Source organism: Zootoca vivipara, chromosome 5, assembly GCF_963506605.1.
Source record: "Zootoca vivipara chromosome 5, rZooViv1.1, whole genome shotgun sequence".
NCBI classification, from domain to species: Eukaryota; Metazoa; Chordata; class Lepidosauria; order Squamata; family Lacertidae; genus Zootoca; species Zootoca vivipara.
The window spans coordinates 55,329,781-55,349,652 of record NC_083280.1 but is presented as its reverse complement, the minus strand read 5'-3'; the positions used below and the strand labels follow the sequence as shown (position 1 = coordinate 55,349,652).

General features: G+C 41.9%; 1 protein-coding gene across 2 annotated transcripts in view; it reads right to left on the bottom strand.

Moving 5' to 3' along the window:
* The window catches only part of LOC118096495 (deleted in malignant brain tumors 1 protein-like), a 40,935-nt gene continuing 21,063 nt past the window's right edge, over positions 1-19,872 (bottom strand). For both annotated transcript variants that reach the window (XM_035138403.1, XM_035138404.1), the window contains 8 exons: positions 16,497-16,799; positions 13,029-13,058; positions 11,022-11,181; positions 9,871-10,091; positions 8,472-8,644; positions 7,213-7,601; positions 3,494-3,771; positions 1-1,798 (listed from right to left, as the gene is read on the bottom strand). In XM_035138403.1, the coding sequence (XP_034994294.1) occupies positions 1,641-1,798; positions 3,494-3,771; positions 7,213-7,601; positions 8,472-8,644; positions 9,871-10,091; positions 11,022-11,181; positions 13,029-13,058; positions 16,497-16,799 (1,712 nt within the window). In that variant the 3' untranslated portion in view covers positions 1-1,640. The remainder of the gene's footprint in view (positions 1,799-3,493; positions 3,772-7,212; positions 7,602-8,471; positions 8,645-9,870; positions 10,092-11,021; positions 11,182-13,028; positions 13,059-16,496; positions 16,800-19,872) is intronic.

Sequence of the window (19,872 nt, the reverse complement as noted above, 5' to 3'; positions counted from 1 at the left end):
ATATTTTAAGCTGTGTAATCCTTTGAGGAAGAAGGATGTGCAAGACTTTGGCTCACTGCAAATCCTAAACTTGGAACCTGGTGGGTGTTAGGAATTCAGTCTGTTTACAAATAACAAACCTCTAGCAGAGAACCACTGGGAAACCAGTCAGATCACCGGGGAAGCAATTAGCAGCAATCAGCAAGCTTAGTTATGTGGTACTTCCTTCTCCTTCCGTTTTGCGTCACCCCTTAACAGGAGCTAGATCTGACATGTGGCTTGTATCTCTTCTGTTTCCCAAATGGAATAAGCAATCACATAGTAAGCAGAACTAATATTCTAACATTTCTTTATAAAGTATATGATCTTTGTAATCTAAAGTACAATACAAGTCTACAGTTTACAAATATACTGTTAAAATTTCCAGAGGGGTGGTCAGTTTCATGCCAGGGTTCTGTGAAAAGGGACTATCCTGTGGGTTCTCTTACTGGACCAGAGCCTTGGATCTGGTAGGAGTGACAAAAGTCTAATGATGTGTTTCCCATGGAATGAATTGTTCAACTATTTCTCATTAAGCTTTCTGAGTGGTTAGAAAGGTGGCAAGGGAGGAGGAGATTTCTTGCTGCTCCCACAGCTAAGGATCTTGCCATCTAGGTGTCTGTGTGTGGAAAGAGCAATCAACTGCAGCTTTGAAACATACAAAGAAGGCACAGAAACAGAGAGCTGTGTTTGACCCATGTAATCTAGCAACATTCTGGGATACTGGTTTGTCTCCCTTAGAGTCCTGATGTGGGAGCAGTGAACTTTATCTGTTGGAGTGTTTTCCCTTCGTTTCCATCTATGCTTAACCTACACATTTGTAAATAAACTCAAATATTACAAAGCTCCAGAGGATCAGGGGATCAGGATGAGAGGTGGTCCAGGCAGGATGAGAAAGAGAGAAAGAGAGAGTTAGAAAATTGCCATCCTGTCCTTCTATTCATGGAATCCTCGGCTGGATGAAAGAACCCTCAAGGAGTGGAGGGGCACAATTGAATAAAATCCTAAGAAGGTTTATCCACTTTACCACAAACCGTTGAGATGCCCTTGTTTACCAACACATATTGTCATTTTTGACAGTTATACAAATTGACATAATGAAAACTTTATGTGGTATGTCATTTACAAAAGGTATTAACTAAATGCAGTACTGACTACTAATACTGGATATTGTTTCAAGGAACTTGGCAGAAATTTCATAAAAATAGCTCGAGTTCGGAATATGAGACTCTTGGTGAGATTAATTTTTATTCCTATTTTGTGTTGTACTTCAGGTCCTTGTCTAACCTGAATTCATCCATCTACATATATTCATGACAATGTGTAAAATCTAGTAAAAAAGTAAAAATACCAATGGAAGAATTAAGCATATTTTTTAAGCCCCCCTCCAATACATTTTCCTGCTTCTGTATTTTCATGTAAAAGCAAAAATCAAGATAAAATCACAAGACTATTGAGACCCGCGATGTATCTTTCAAGTGATGCATATTCAATACAGATTCTTCTTGCCAACCGCCAAGGCCACAATCCCACCAACAAATAGCTGTACCTAAACTCATGGAAATAAATGAGTTTAAGCTTGCTTGACTTGGTGTTGGATTGAGTCCCAAGGTTTTAAGTGCTCACATTATCTCATATGGAATTGGTCTTCTCAATTTATTTTTCAAAATGAATCCTGCGACGGTCATGACAACAACTGCCAAGACGACTGCGGCAACAATGTATGGTGCATGTGAATCATTATGAGGGTCCGCATTTCCTTGCAGCTCTTGTTTTGCCTCTGCAAAATTAAAAAGAAAAGATGTGATGCATTATCTGCTTGAACTGTCATGGAATTGCATCATTCTAGTTCCCTAGAAGACAATGGACCATTGACTTCCATAGCACTATTTTTAATATATATATATAAAATGCACAGTAACTTTCCTGACCACACTGTTGTTCTCCTCCAAGATCCTGTACAGCATAGAAGCACTGCTTGAGGACAGAACATCTTTGCACCACAAGGATAGTGACCCCAACAGCAGATAGAAGGAGCAGTGGGCAAATGGCTGGCTATGAAGCATGGATTCTTCAAAATCAACTTTGTTGGACTGGTCATGTTGTTCGGATGTCTGATTATTGTCTTCCAAAGCAACTACTCTATTCCAAACTTAAAAATGGAAAGTGTAATGCTGGTGGTCAACAAAAGAGGTTTAAAGACTCTCTCAAGGCCAATCTAAAAAAAAAAAAAGTAGTATAAACACCGACAACTGTGAAACACTGGCCTGTGAGTACTCCAATTGGAGAACAGCCTTTATCAAAGGTGTCATGGGCTTTGAAGACACTCGAACTCAGGAGGAAAGGGAGAAACGTGCTAAGAGGAAGGCACACTTGGCAAACCCTCACCATGATCAACTCCCACCCAGAAACCAATGTCCCCACTGTGGAAGGATCATAGCTGCCAAGTTTTCACTTTTCTCGCGAGGAAGCCTATTCAGCATATGGGAAAATCCCTGTAAAAAAGGGATAACTTGGCAGCTATGGAAGGATGTGTGGATCCAAAATTGGCCTCCACAGCCACTTATGGACTCACTGTTAAAACTGTGTTCATGGAAGGCAATCTTACTCGGCTACGAGTGATCACCAGAGAAGAAGCATGGGTGACTGTTGGGAGCTGAACCTATGAGTCCACTGTGGAGGGTAGATAATATGCTGGAGGGCACAGCTGATGGACAGGGCCACATTAAGAAGGCATGTAATGTAACAAGGTTAGGTGAGGAAGTACTATTAGATGAGAGTGCTAAAATGCATTATAAGCATTTTTAGGGCTTTGAAACAGTGCTAGCCAGGATGATGGTAATAATGATGATTTCAGCTTATACCCTGCACCCCTATAGCTCTCATTCTCTCAAAGCTACAGGACACATTAATTGCTCTGCCTTAACCTCAACAACCTGAAACAGATCTGAAAGAGGGATGGGGTTTTCTGAAAATCTCAATGCCATGCTTATCCATATATATATTTTTCTAATTCCCATCTCACTTCTTAATCTCAACAAGCAGCATAATGCTCAATATTATATGCATTGTTATATGCATATGCACTCTAGGAGGTCTCCTAAGGTAACTAGCTCATTAAGAGATGCACACAACTATGTGTACGACTATAAAATAGGCATGTACTACTAATATGAATTGATATTGCAGAAATATAATACAGCATAAAACTTGATACTTTTGAATGCATTATACAATATATTAATTCATATATATTAGTTTTTCAATATAATTATGCATATAAATTGAGCTTTAAAAAAACAGCAACAAGTGATTCAGATATAATTGGGTGCTTAATGCAGTATTCTAATCAGGTTGGAACTGCCAAATTCTGTGCATATATCCATTTAAAATACATTCCTCCTTATCCCTACTCTAGAAGGGCATTGATTTGTATTTAAAAGAGATTAAAGAACTCTATGGGAAGCAAAATTACCAGAATTTCTATTCTTAATGCCATTCTTCTGTAGTTCAATTGGCCCAATGATGACATCCATTTTTTCCTCGTAGGAGCTTGTATGTCTCTTAGATCTAGGCAGATTCAGACAACCCTGAGAACATCGGGAAGAATAGTCATAGGCTCTGCAAACCACCAGTTTGCACTGCAGGTAAACTGATGGATATTTATACATGAAGTCAAAGGCTTTGAAGGAAAACCGAACAACATAATTGTATGGGGAATAATAGGTCCGATATGTAGGATCATTAACGCACCTGCACAAATAACAAAATAATAAAATTAGTTTACACTAATTAGTATTCAATTCACATCATATAGTTAATGTGGTACAATGAAGAAATAAAAGTAGCACTTTGAACAGTTCTGAAATAAAACATACAAGTGTCACTTTAACATAATATGAATAACATTAATATGCTTGATTTCAAGGGCATGCCTGCCGTGCTTTAATTGAAGTAGATATCAATGATTTCTCACTCTGAATTAAAACTGCACAAAGCATATTGACAGAAACATTCACCATAACTGCTAACTTCCCCCACTTGTTCTTCAGTAGTAAACTAAGCAGAGAAGAAGTTCAAATATTTAAAACGTGAAATATGGCAACCCTATGAAAACACGTAAGTAAATGATCTGTTGAGGTGGTATATTGCGAACTCACTTTTCTGTTCTTTACCATCCTTTTAATTTGCAAGGCTTTGCTTTCCCAAGGAAAGCAAAAACTTCTGTAAGTGTAACCTTTATTATGTCAATTGCATAACAGTTCTTCAAAACAGGTGTCCAGCTCTAAGTTTCACTTTCCTGAAAGTAACCATACACAGCACATGCCAAATTATATATTGAGTCAAAATTTGCTACAAGGAACAAGGAACATCTTGGTTCATGCAGAGGTACTATTTTGAACTAATGCACAAAATGTCACATGCCTTAGAGTATTCTGAGCGTCTCATTTTAATTTCAAGGAAATTATTATAGTAATATAATTTAAATGTAGATGTTTTGGAAGCTTGAAGGTGTCAGATCAAACCTGAGTGAGGGTTTGTGACTAATGCAAGCTTCGGTTAGTCAATAATTTGCTACATCAGTATACTAGTTTAGTATCCTTTTGGAGTGGCTGTCAGTGGCACTGGTTTGCGGTGGTGGTTCCATTCCTACTTGGATGGATGTTTCCAGAGGGTGATGCTTGGGGAGTGATCTTCAGCCCTCTGGAGCAGGGTTCATCGGAGTTCAGTTTTATCCCCTATGCTGTTTTACATCTACATGAAACTGCTGAGTGGGCTTGGAGTAGGTTGTTAGCGATGTGCTGATGGCACACATCTCTTCTTCTCCTTTAACATCTCCAGGTGAGGCAGTGGATGTGCTGCACTGTTGCCTTGCCCTGGTAATGGACTGTATGAGAGCCAACAAACTGAAGCTCAATCCAGTTCACGGTCAGTTCACTAAACTGGATGGATGGAATGTTGCCTGCTCTTCATAGGGTTACACTCCCTCAGAAGGATTGGGTACACAACTTGGGGGTCCTTCTGGATCCTTTGCTGTTGCTTGAGGCTCAGGTGGCCTCAGTGGCACAGAGTGCCTTCCATCAGCTGCACCTCTATCTAGACAGGGACAGCCTAACTACTGTTTTCTGTGTTCTGGTAACCTCTAGGTTGGATTACTGCAATGTATTAAATGTGGAGCCACCACTGCATTGGAAGACCTGTCACTCAAGCTGGACAGAGTGGAAGATACCAGTAGTGGGAGGTGCGATATTGCTCTTTATTTTTGCTGCGGCAGCTGCAGGCTGGTGCAGCAGAGAGGCCCAGATAAGACCCCTCTCCAATTGTTGGACCAGATTAGGATCTAGCATCTCCACCCCTCCTGCCACCAGTCTGTCCTGTTTTGAGGACTTACATTGCTACCACTGGCAGGAACAACACCAGCAACAGGCTGTCAACAGCATGTGCCATTGGTGAGCACAGGAGTGAAACTCCCCCGCCTGTAGATACCCTGTTTCCCCTTTTTTAATACGTAGTCGTAAAGTAAGCCATGGCAGAGTTTTTAAGCATTTGAGAAGTATAAGACATACCCCGAAAATAAGGCATACTTACGCGCTGCGGAAACCAACCCCCACAGGCACCTCCACTCACAGAGTCACTCCATGCGGCCGGCACTGCAGGAGTGCGATCAGCTGTGAAGTGGCGCTCCAAGAGCTCCGCTTAACAGCTGATCGCGCTCTCGCCTTGCTGGCTGCATTCCCGCGCTCCACCTTCTCGTCCACAGTCATCCCTGCCGCTTCCATGCTTGCCGCCACCACTGGGCTCACTGCTTCTTCCTTGCCTGGCCCGGCCAAGGAGCTTGGAGCGCCCTGCAGTGGCAGGCGGAGCGCCTGAGCCAGCGGCCTCCACCTGGCCCGGCCAAGGACTCCTGCAGCCATAGCTGCCAAGTTTTCCCTTTTCACGCGAGGAAGCCTATTCAGCATAAGGGAAAATCCCTTTAAAAAAGGGATAACTTGGCAGCTATGCCTGCAGCCCCGCCACTCAGAACCGGTGGCTGCTGCAGCGCCGAGCACTCAAGAGAGCCCAGCAGCGCCCTGAGCCAGTGCCCTGAGCCGTAAAAACCGTACCAGTAATAAAAAAATAAGACATCCCACCGAAAGTAAGCCACCCTGTGTTTTTTTGAGGAAAAAAAGTTATAAGACGGTGTCTTAAAAAGGGGGAAACACGGTATCAGCAGTTCTGCGTAGAGGAATGCCTCTGCTGCCTCCTAACTGCTCCATCCTTCCCAGCGGAATGGATCATGAATTAGGTTAGATGTATGTCAACTTTTTTAAAAAATAATCTTTATTTTCCTTTAAAAATACAGAACGAAATCATAAAAATATAGAATGAAATCATAAAAAGAAATCATGAAGAAAAACAAAATCATAACAAACTCATAACCCACCACATTCAAATCTTAGCATAACGTAACTTAATCTTGACAAAAAAACAACATCTTAACATAAACACAAACAATAAAATAACCACAAACAATAAACAAACCAAAATAAACATAATTTAAACATAAATATAAATAATAACCCTTTCTTCTTAGATGTATGTCAACTTTAGAATGGTCCTGTCAGGGGGGTGTTGTGGCTACTCTTGAGTATGATGCTCCAGTCCGTGCTGCCTTTAAGAGTTTTATTGTGCATACTACCGTATTTACAGTGCAGAGATATCAGAAAACATGACCGCCTAGTCACTGGAAGGAGGGGTCTCCCCTCTTGCTGGCTGGGGCGGTGCCTGGGCTCCGGCCCCTCATCCGCTGTCCCTCGACCACAGCGGTGCCAAGGCTCTGATGCGTCTCTGCGCCCTTCCTGCCCGCTCTGTTCCCCAGAGCGTAGCCAGGGCTCGGACGCCTCACTGAGCCCTCTCTCCATCCTGCTCCATTCCTCATTTCCTCCTCCTGACCCGCTGCTAGTGCTGTCACTGGGCAAAGTGCTGGTCAGGATGACGGGGGGGGGGAGGCTCCCTGTAGGGAGTCCCCCTGACTGTAGGGAGTCCCCCTCAACTGTTTTCCTACTTTGCGGCCTCTGGCTGGAGTGACAACACGATTAAAATGGCATGCCTAATGAGATCTAATATTTATCCCACATATATGTTTAGAAATGAAAAGCAATAAAGATTAACACAGTTAATATGACAGACAATATATAAGGTGAAAATCCTTACCCATTCTTGATGATATCATAAGTCAAAGTTGTAAAATCATTGTAGTTGGGTGATGCTTTACATGTATCCAGAAACAGCACCAGATTTGGGTCAGAGTTATGAAGAGTAACTTGCAGATATAAATCCTGATTCAGTTCAACATAATAAGGTGAGTCATAGACTGGATATAAGAAGGAGTTGGAGGTATAAAATGTGATGTTCACTTCGTATTGTCCATATCGAGTTTCATTGATCTCCTGTACATCATTAGCGACATACATGGTTTCTATCCAAGTGTTTTTCAGCATCTTGCAGCTAACATGGAAGTGAAGATCCCTTTTCCTTTTAATTATGTATCCTGAAGCAGTTGCCGTGATCAGGTTTGAATAAATAATAGTATCAGCATCTGCCTGTTTGAAACATCCGGGGGGGGGGGAGCGGTTAACATACATTTCTGATGTAAGGATGTTGCCATAGCACTGTAGAATTTGCTGCAGCCAGTCTTAATGCTACCTTTGCACAAAGCAGCCCCACCACCAAGTTGCCTCTTCAAGCTGTAGGAATAATTGTCTAAGCCAATGGTAGCACTGGGGATGCTACTGAATTCTCTATACAAATATTATTTGTATCAACTGTTGTTCAGAATTAAGTGTGATGATAGTCCTTCCTTGTTTCAAAATGCCAACTTACTTATCCCACAGTGAGAGCTTGAAGTGTGTCTGCTAAGTCTTACTGCTCTGAACATACAGCTAACTCATATGCCGTATTGCTGTTCTTCCCTTGAACCATGCAACCCCCAACACAGCAGAGATTGGGGTTTCTGATGGTGCCCATTCAACATCCCATACTCATACTACATTTGCAGCAAGGGATCTTGTGATCTGGCTCCTTTCCATGCTGCCAATGTAACATGAATAGCCCAGGCTATTCAGATGCTAAAAATCAAACTAAAAATATTTTCTTATGTGACTATTTGTTGTACAAAGATCTAAGGGGGGGATTCTGGGCTTTCAAATTTCAGCAGCCAAAAGTCAGTGCTCCCCCCCCATGCTAAATTATTGTTGCAGCACCCTCTGCACAGCCTTCTTGGCTCGGTGCCCAGTGCAAATTAACCAGTTACGCTCCCCTAAATCCGTTTCTGTGTATCTACATGAATTGGGCAACATGTTTCAGTTTGTTGGCATTGCCCCAGTTGAACCCCTGAAGCCCTGCTTTTTCTAAACAAGAAAAAGAAAAGAAAGAAAGGCATGCATATAGAAATCAAATATAAATCTTCATACGTCTCTTCTGGTCTGACAGCCATTGTACCGTATGTTGAAAACAACATAATATGGTGTGATCCTAGGTGGGCAGGATGGGTCAATCAAGTGGACATTCCATGGAGAATAGCCTACAGAGGTCAGGTGACTTCTACTTATTATAGCTTGCATATATTCTGGTCCACAAAGAAGAGCTAGCAAGGAGAGAAAGGATGTGGTATTAGTGCACTAAAATAAAACAAGACAATACATTATTATCCTTTTATGAAGGCAATGCCATCCATCTTTATTGTACTGTACAGAGGAACACAAAGTTCCCTGACATATACGTCCTTACATTTTTCCTATCTGCCACTTTTATTATGTAGTTTCTATCATATGCTGAAGACACACCTCTTTTTCCATGGCCTTTGACGCCTGAGAGAGATATATTTTAGTGCCCACTTTAGTCTTATGACTGTAACAAAACAGTTAAAACAATTTTTTTTAGAATGTAAGTGTATGCAGATTGTAATATCATGGGGGGGGTGTCCGGGGGGGGGCTCGCAATGATGTCATAATATCAATATTGTGACACACACACCGCCATAAATGTTTTTGTGTACTTGGGCTTTTGTGGGTTGTGAGAGAAGCCTAGGCTTCCTTGGCAAATGAGCATGATCTCCTTTTTCTCATCCAAAAAGCTACCCATGTATTACTCAGCAGTAGCAGATGGCATGATAGGCTGATCACCTAACCTCCAGTCATCTCATCACTGCTGCCTATTGGAAGTCAGAGAGGTATTGAAGTGGCAGTGAGGTCAGCAGGATGAAAATGCACCAATAGGAGCACTGAAATGGCTCTGTCAGTGCATTTGCATTCACCCCCTCTTACTCTATACCCTAAACATATTTGCTTTGAACTAATTCCCAGTGCAATCAATACATTTTCTTTTAAAGTAAGCAACATAGCCTGGGGGTTGAAGTATTTGGTGTGTGTAAGCCAATGTAAGCTATATAACAATGGTCTGAAGACGAGTGTTTCCACTGGTGGACTGTGGGCTTTCAAATTTCAGTGGCGCCCTGTGCAAGGCCAGAATTTAATGCCCACTCCCACCCCAGCTTCTCGCCTTCCATTCTAAGTCATTGTTATGCCACCCCCTGTGGCATCCTCTCAAGTCGACACCCTGTCCAGGTGAACTGGTCACGCGCCCCTAAATCAGCCTCTGGTGCTTCTGAAGCTAAGAGAGTCTGACAAGCAGTTCCTAGGTACACATGTAAGCCAAATGCAAGTTATGGATTCCAAACATAAAAATATGGAGTTGTTTTTTTTAGTGACAACAGAAAAACCCAATACAATACCAAGAAAATTTGTGATTCTTTAACTAAATTGAATGACAACAATCTGGTAACAGAAAAATGTATTGCAAAATTGCACTTACTTGTATTATGATTTGCTGGGATGGTGTAATAGTTTGCAAAAAACCCTCTCTCTGTGATGCTATGATCACTGTGAAATCTAACCGTCAACATGTTGAAGGTTGATGTAAAGGTTTGGTAAGAGCCAGAGCAAATCTTCCCAAGCATAGGAGAGTTATGGAGTGTTCCATCATAGATTTCGATATAATCACAGGGGCAGCTATGTGTATTACATGATGCTAGTCTAGAAATCAAACAAGAACGTGATATTTACAGCAATGTTCACTGATCATGATGAATTAGACTCTACACTTGCAATTCCTTTAAGCTACTATCACATAACAGACTCTTTATTTTGGGGTGTTATGTTGCTCAGATACTAGACAAACAACAGGAGACAAAAGAAATAGAAAAGCAAGCAGGACTTTGTTTGTCAAGGCATGGCACATCACAGTTCAGACATGGAACACAAAGCCCTTGAATATGCTAAGTAGGAAGAAAAGAGTGCATCTGAGTACATTTGGGTGCTATCATGTTACAACACACCTGGATTTACAAGGTAGGGCTGTAAGCATGCTACGTCACAAGCAGGGTTCAACCCTTACTCCCCCCCTCTTTTTCAGCAAATAAGCTTGTCCTCAGTTTTCTAAAATACGATATGCTGCAGTCTTAGTATAAAAGCTGGGGATTTAATGCGCTTATAGTACTCTAATAGGGAACCAATGAAACTGACAGCCAGTTTTGGGTGATAATAGATTATAGACCATAGAAGGAGCTAGAAATGCTAGCAATCACATTCACAATATACAATTAAATGACATATATAAGGCTCATGGCTCCCCCCAAAGAATCCTGGGAACTGTAGTTTGTTAAGGGTACTGGGAAATGTAGCTTTGTGTGGGGTAAACTACAGTTTCTTGAATTCTTTGGATGAAGTCATGTGTTTTAAATGGCAAATGCATTGTGGTCTTTTTTGCCTAGAATCTAAGGTTTGGTGTTCAATCATGGACTCACTGGATGGTCCTGGTCACATCTACTGTTTGCCTCCCAGCTATAATCTCACCCTCTTTTTGAATATATATGTAATGTTGTATCTAGGAAAACTACTATTAATAATAATAATTAATTTCATTTTGAGACTATGAATTATGGGCAATGTTAGAACTTTACTTACTGAAGTGTTTGGAAAGTAAGTGATACGCGAGAATTGCTTCCTACTCGGATTTCCCATACGCAGTCGGCATTGTTTGGGTAGTTGGATGGAAAAAACGGACTTTGAAATGACCCAGATGAATGTGCGAGGAAACCACCACAAGAATAATTTGTTGTGGGAGCTAAGAAATAAAACACAGAACACATTTTGTTACAGACATATGGAATATATGGAATATTCTAGAAAATATTATAAACTTGCCATGATCAATTGCTTGTTACACCCAGAAGCCAATGTTCCTTACTGAGAAAGCCACATGTTGCAATCAGGGTTGGCTTATATTTCAACCCTGCTTAATATTCTGAAGTAGTTGCTTGGTTGAGTGGGACGTGGGTGGCACTGTGGTCTAAAACACTGAGCCTAGGGCTTGCTGATCAGAAGGTCAGCGGTTTGAATCCCTGCAATGGGGTGAGCTCCCATTGCTCGATCCTTGCTCCTGCCAACCTAGCAGTTTGAAAGCATGTCAAAGTGCAAGTAAATAAATAGGTACCACTCCGGCGGGAAGGTAAACGGCGTTTCTGTGCACTGCTCTGGTTTGCCAGAAGTGGCTTAGTCATGCTGGCCACATGACCTGGAAGCTGTACACCGACTCCCTCGATCAATAAAGCGAGATGAGCACCACAACCCCAGAATCATCCACGACTGGACCTAATGGTCAGGGGTCCCTTTACCTTTACCTAGGTGCTTGGTTACTGCATCACTTTAACCCATAGTTAAGCTTAGCTATGGTTTATTAGTGAATGTGCAGTGACTTGTGCACACTCCTAAAATCATGGCCACTTCACTTCTCCCCTGCTTCTAATGCAACTGCCCTGGTAGGAGCTAAGCCATGATCTACCTTAGTACTGCGTCCAAACCTGGATTCATGGGTTTCCCACCCACCACCTCCTTCAAAACCATGAGTAGTAAGCCAGGAACAAAACTTGCTTGCTGCTCATGGTTTGTTTGGAGAGAAACAAAGCACAAACCTAAGTTTAGGCTAAGGATTCAGCAGAGCATTTTATCGTGGATTCAGTCCTAGTGTTAAAGATGAAGACTTAGACACCCTATACTTTGGCTTATCTAGCAGTGCCATCTTAAAGAGAGAAGGGCGGATTCTCTGAATGGCCATGTGGCCACTAGGATGCTCAGTCCAGTGAAAGGGATACACCCAGTAATGGACAGCAGGATGGCTTAGTGCCACTCACTTCGCCTCCACTCACTACTGCTTATAGAAGGTGGAAGGTCAACACTCTGCAAAGTTACTGGCACAAAAACTGTATTGGATTTGCATCAGCCTTGCCACTACCTCATTCCTTCTCTAACACCCCAGTAAGCAGCACCAACAGAACCAGCTGGTGGTAAGTTGAGCAGTACTTGTCCACCCCACTGTCTGCTGCTGGTGACATCCACATGCGCAAAGGAATATTATTGCAGAAATGTCTGCCTCTGTACAAAGGAAATGGGGAGATCTTTTGTGAATGACCTTGTATCAGGTGTTAAAATTTGTGGCTAAGGGGAGGTTTTATTCTCTCCCTGTAAACATGTAAAAAAATGTTTCAGTTTATGTTTCAAGTTCACTGTTACGTTAGCCTTGAAGCTAAGAAACCCTGAAAGAGAGGCTGAGTTATCTCATTTTTACTCCTCCTCAAAGCAATAGACAACAGCCACCATAACACATGGCTTTATATATACATTTTAAAAGTGAACAGTATAAGAGTATTCTGCAAGTTCTGTTTTGTTAGATCCGGCATAGGCGAACTTGGCCCTCCAGATGTTTTGGGACTACAATTCCCATCATCCCTGACCACTGGTCCTGTTAGCTAGGGATCATGGGAGTTGTAGTCCCAAAACATCTGGAGGGCTGAATTTGCCTATGCCTGTGTTAGACTATGTGATAATGCAGATACCACAAATGAAGCTGTAGTAAAAGTGATCATAAAAAGGTAATGTAAAAAAAAAAATGAAGTAAAGAAATCTGGACCTTACTTGTCCTTGGAGGTGTTGGTGTTGGTCTCTCTGAAGATCAAGAGGGGGGGGAGAGAGAGAGAGAGCGCAATTTAAACAATTGACTCAAGCTTTTGACTTTCAGGCATCTCTTGTTTTGTGCCAACATGCCTTTGCACCTGTTTGATTTTTGATTAATCTGTAAGTTTAATGATTATTTGCATTTTTGGTATTTTTTGAAAAATATGTTTTATGTTTTAACAGTGAACACCACATTGATATCTTTATCAATACTTTTATAACTATAAATAAATACATAAAGTAAGTCCCAGAAAAATAGCCAAGGCTGAGTTACATTTATGTTCCTCATGTAATATCCCTTGACGTTGCAGGTACATTTTGCAACTTTAAAAATTAATTTGAAAAGCATCTTACAAAACACAGTAATTCCAACAGCTGAGGGCCTTTTCCTCCACCTCCTATAAATCTGTGTTTCTAAATCCAGAAGAAGCCTGACTTTATTGCTCCATCTCCTGTATATGTTTAAAGTGACCAGATATAAACCTCTTCAAGCTTTTGCAAATAGGAAGAATGTTTACCTTCAATGTCATGCTTTCCATTAGTGGCAGGATCTGCCTAAAGTACCTCATTCATAAGGATTAGAATACATTGCCATTGAAAGACCTGTTCTATTAAGAAATGTCTAAATATTTTCTTCCCCACTGCCAATGCCACTAATAATATGAAGACTAATGGGTCTCAGTTCCAGAAAGGCAAATATAAATTAGCTATAAGGAAATCAGTACAATGCTCGGTCTAAGGTAGGACAATGGAATGAATTGTTTAGGAAATGGAAAGGAAATGCAGAATTTGAACCGGGATTTCCCCAGCTCACATTACCGAGCAACTCATAACACTGTATAAATGATACACTTCATTACACGATTCATCAAAACTGTCAACAGTGCTAACCGCTTTCTGGTGTCTACCTGCATCTTTATGTGCTATGAGAGAGAGATTGTAAAACCAATTATTATTAGCAGCACATGTGAGAAAAGGAATAAGCATTTTCCACACCTGCGAATTTAGCAGATGTAGATGTATTTTGCCTATAGAAGAAAAATGCTTTCCCCTTTGGCTGTCTAGATATGGCATATAGGCTTTATGCTGCCTCCCCCTCTGATATATCATCTCATTGTATCATATTACATATGTGAATTAAATCATTGTGAATTAATTCATTCCATCAGCATACATTTCAAATGATGAATAAACAGTGGTTCCTATAGGAAAAAACGAACTGCATTTTTTATACATGATGGCTACACATCACAAGAGATTCTGCCTAAGAATTATTTTAAAAGAAAGGAAAATGCCTCTTCTATGCTGGATCTCAGTGCTCAGATAAGGGTGGGGAAGTAATGGGCACCTTTGAAATCCACAAGTCCCACCCCCTGACTATCATGTCCCACTTCCCATCAAGGAGTAGCTAAGGTGGTCAGTCACAGAAGCTCAGGAGAGCAATTCCCCTCTGCCCACCCACTCCTCTGAAAGTTTTGTAAGTTATTGTTTGATTTTCTGCCAGATGAATCGAGGACACCAATTTAGTCAACTAAAGATTTTTAAATATTTTAATACACTAACACTGCTACCTTTTCCCTTAATCTTGTAATATTGCTGCAGTTATTCACTACAAAAAAAAAACACCCGTAAGGAAACTTTTATTAAATGAAACTGTTATAAGATGACCACCTGAAAAATAAAAAGGTAGAGATACCTTAGAATGTTTCCCAAATGTGTTAATGGTTTGATCAGAATAATTATTTGCGATATCAATATTCATTAGAACAAATGTATAATTAAATATCTTTCTGATCAGTGGTCATTGGGTAAAGGAAAATAAGAGAGCTAAATCAAGTCCCTGCTCCTCTGCTTGCCAACAGCTCAACAAGAATTCACCTTTTAAAAACAAAACAAAAAACAAAATTGAGTTATGTGCCTACAATTCTTGGATTAGGCTAGAGACGTGGCATGCAATTCTCCCAGTAGCACCATAGTGACCAACTAAGTTTGTCATTGGTATGAGCTTTCATGTGCATGCACACTTCTTCAGATACGAAAGCTCATACCAATGACAAACTTAGTTGGTCTCTAAGGTGCTACTGAATTTATTTATTTATTTTTGTTTCGATTACGCCAGACCAACATGGCTACCTACCTGTAACTAATGCAACTCTCCGTTGAGCTAGGGAAATATAGAAGCCTACGTCCTTCTACATATAACCCTTAGCCAGCTTGGGGTATTTGCATTTTATTGCATAATCCAAGGCCCATATTATGCAGAATTAAATCGTCTACATTTCCAGCTCAGCCTTCATCACATGCCTCATCAAACATATCAGGTGCTTTTTCTCATGACATGTCATACCCCCACTAGAAAATAGCATATTGTCGATCTATTTGCTACTTGAAAGAATGCCAATCCAAATATACTGTCATGAGCACGACTGCCCAAGGTAGAGAAGTCCAGCATGAGTTAGAAGGCAGCCAGTAACAGAGAGGCTTGCATTTCTCTCAGACAGGTGGAAGCAGTCGGCTGTCAACTGGCCCCCTTCTTGACACTGAAAGGAATATAGATAAGCTGTTAGGAGAGGGCGGGCTGGAGAGAAGCCAACTCTTTCAAGAAACACAGGCAGGCTGGGCAGAAGGGGGAGCATTTCCTCACTGAAGAGGAGGCAGTTAACCCCATGAGCCCCAGGAGTAGACGAATGGAAAAGGTATTAGACAGAAAACAAAACCAGAAACGTAAGGGTCATAGGTACAGGATATTCCCCAGAAGGGTCAGCTGAATCGTAAAATAGGATGCTCGGCTAATTGTTTGTTTTGCAGTAAATCTTCAAGCTAATTACGATATGCGTGCTGTGTTATGAAGACGGCAGCCTGGGCTCCTGACATATACTTCCAGTTCATTGGAAGTGGTAAATAATAATAATAATAATAATAATAATAATAATAATAATAATAATAATAATGTATTTGTACCCCGCCCATCTGGCTGGGTTTCCCCAGCCACTCTGGGCAGCTTCCAACAAAAATTTAAACTACATTAAAATGTCACACATTAAAAACTTCCCTGAGTGTTTTAAATGAGTGTTATATTCTCTTCTAATGACTCAGTAATTCATTGGAAATAGTAGACCAGAGTTACAGCAAAAGTCAAATGGTGTTGGTTTCATCAGAGATTGCAGATCATAATTTGCAGCTATTTTCCCCACTGTAGAAGCCCAATACTTTTGTTTTTATTGATAGCACCTTGGGAGATCAACAGTTTGTTTTGCTCCTGAATAATCAATGTTACTATTAGTTATAGTTAGCGAGGACTGGATTATTTGCTATTACAAAGAATAAATAAAAATAAAAATTTAGTGAATATACTGCCTAACCTAGATGCTCAAACTGATTAAAATATGCTAATATAGAAACAATATGTATGACAAAATCAGAAGTCACCTGAACAGATGACACCAGCAGCCTCATTGCGAATACAGTTGTGGGATCTCCAGCCTGCATTGGAGCATTCCCAAAGGTGGTGCTCATTTCCATTACAATAAACATCATTCAGAAGAAAGGGTCCAGAGCCTTCACCGAAATATGCCACTAATGGGGTAGTCCCTCCACATCCAAGTTGTCTGCACACCACATCTGCGTTCACCAGGTTCCACGAATCATCGCAAACAGTTCCCCATGTTCCATTGTAAGAACCAATTTCGACACGGCCCTCGCAGCGATGACGTCCATTCACCAGTTGGAGACCTGGGATGGCGACACCAAAAGCATGTGGATCACTCATTAGCATTCACAGTCATTTATGGTAACAGATACTGCAGAATTCAAGTCTCAGCAAGAGCCTGCTAAAGTCTGGGGTTTATAAAATCCCCTAATATAGTCAAACCTCAGTTCCCAAATGGCTCCATTTTGGAATGTTTCGGCGCCCGAATGCCGAAAACCCGGAAGTAAATGCTCCGGTTTTCAAACGTTTTTCGGAAGCCAGATGTCCGATGCGGCTTCTGCTTGAGTGCAGGAAGCTCTTGCAACCAATCGGAAGCCGCACCTCAGTTGCCAAATGTTTCAGAAGCTGAACAGGCTTCCGGAACGGATTATGTTCAACAACAGAGGTTTGACTGTATGTCTAGTATTTTCTGTACATTTTCACCTCTTTCAAGTCATTCCCCTCAACTAGAAAGAAGGTACTGGAGAATGAATGTGCTAAAGGGCTATGAAAATACATGTTGGGTGGGTGTCATGAATGAGTTCTGCTTCACAAGCTGACACCAGCCTTTCAAAGAAAATTTGTCAGAATTCTGAAAGAAAAAGTAGAAATAATGATATAGTTAGGAAAATAGCTGAATAAGAAGCTGTAGGGGTTGGAGGAATTCCAGTGCGGTCAAAGAATATTGCCACTATACCTCAGGAACCTTCAAGCTATAATAATAATAATAATAATAATAATAATAATAATAATATATTATTCATACCCCGCCCATCTGGCTGGGTTTCCCCAGGCACTCTGGGCGGCTTCCAACAAAACATTAAAATACAATAATCTATTAAACATTAAAAGCTTCCCTAAAAGTCTGGTACTTGTTTTTCTCTTTTATATCTGGTGGGAGGGCATTCCACAGGGCGGGTGCCACTACCGAGAAGGCCCTCTGACTGGTTCCCTGTAAGTTGGCTTCTTAGAGTGAGGGAACCATCAGAAGGCCCTTGGCATTGGATCTCAGTGTCCGGGCTGAACGGTGGGGGTGGAGACACTCCTTCAGGTATACTGGACCGAGGCTGTTTAGGGCTTTAAAGGTCAGCACCAACACTTTGAATTGTGCTCAGAAGTGTACTGGGAGCCAATGTAGGTCTTTCAAGACCGGTGTTACATGGTCTCGGCAGCCGCTCCCAGTCACCAGTCTAGCTGCCACATTCTGGATTAATTGTAGTTTCTGGGTCACCTTCAAAGGTAGCCCCACATAGAGCGCATTGCAGTAGTCCAAGCGTGAGATAACTAGGGCATGCACCACTCTGGTGAGACAGTCCGCGGACAGGTAGGGTCCCAGCCTGTGTACCAGATGGAGCTGATAAACAGTTGCCCTGGACACAGAATTGACTTGTGCCTCCATGGATAGCTGTGAGTCCAAAATGACTCCCAGGGTGCACACCTGGTCCTTCAGGGGCACAGTTACCCCATTCAGGACCAGGGATTCCTCCACACCTGCCCACCTCCTTCCCCCCAAAACAGTACTTCAACCTCAAACTGTTAGCCGCCATCCATCCTCCAACCACCTCCAGACACTCACACATGACTTTCACCGCCTTCACTGGTTCTGATTTGAAAGAGAGGTAGAGCTGGGTATCATCCGCATACTGATGAACACCCAGCCCAAACCCCCTGATGATCTCTCCCAGCGGCTGCATGTAGATGTTAAAAAGCATGGGGGAGAGGACAGAACCCTGAGGCACCCCACAAGTGAGAGCCCAGGGGTCTGAACACTCATCCCCCACCACCACTTTCTGAACACAGCCCAGGAGGAAGGATCAGAACCACTGTATAACAGTGCCCCCAGCTAAGTTTGTGAGGGGAAATCAAGAGACATTCCGACAGATAGAGAACAACAGACAAATGGACAGACAAACTACTTTCCAAAATATATAGTAGACAAAAATGTAAGACCTTCACCATTCAGCCCCCATTGGAGAATTTGTAGTATTGTATCATAATCCTGGGTTTTCATGACATCAGAATGGGATAGAGGAGCAAAAGCAAAGGCAGGTTGCACAACAGCAGTGGTATGGCATGGAAGTAAGAAGAGACACACACAGAGAGGTAGAGGGGAAAGTAGCGGTTTTAAACAATGGTAGAAATTCTGCTATTAAGGCTTTCCCTCAGCTTAATAGTGACACCAGAGTGGGGAGAATTTCCATCAGAATTGTGGGAGGGTGAGGCAGCAGTATCCGGGTGCACCGACGGGGAGCAGAGCATGAAGGGTGATGTGAGGAGGACACATGAGAGCAGGCATGCACCCTTCCAGTCAGCCTGATTGGTCTGATTGGAAGGGCACATGCCTGTTGCACCCCCCTGATGTCCTGCCAGCCACACAATGGCAAAGCAGCATGGGACTGGCAGGGTGGTATGAGGAGCAAAATGCACCCTGGGGAAAACTGTGCACGGGGCAATGGCAACCCTCGCTACGCCTCTGGGGTGTGCAAAGATGTAGAATTTTTCACTACATGCATTCCCCCATGTGTGCTCAGCTGGTTAAAAGGAGGCTAGTCTTCAAAGGGGGGGGGGTAATTCCTTTGGAAGAAGGGTGGGATATATATTTAATAAAGAGTAATAATAAATCATCTTTATCTGAAGCCCCCTCTTCAGCATGGTGTTTAGCTGAGCAGTGAGAGGGTGTGTTGTGGGCAAAGAAGATTAGGTAGTGGGTCAGAAGCAGCCCAAAGAGAGCAGATTGCATGCTTCTGAACAAGAGACAGAGGGAAAAAATGGGACAATGCATGCTGACTGGAAAATGTGCATGTAGCTCAAATAAAGTGCAAGCTACCATTGAGATATGTAGATTCCCAAAAGCCTGTTAGATATTATGCATAATGTCTAGAGAATGTACAAAACCCAATCACTTTATATATGCACATTCCCAAAGGCCTGTTGTGGACAGTGAATAATGACCAGGGAATGTACAAAATTGAGCCAAGATTTGCGCATTCTCAAAGTTTTGTTGGGGATTATGTATATTTATCAGGAAATGTGCACAATCCCCTCTTCTTGGAAGGATTCTGTGTACATTCTGCATGGGGCGTGATGAATGTACACAATGACAAACTATTACTCCAT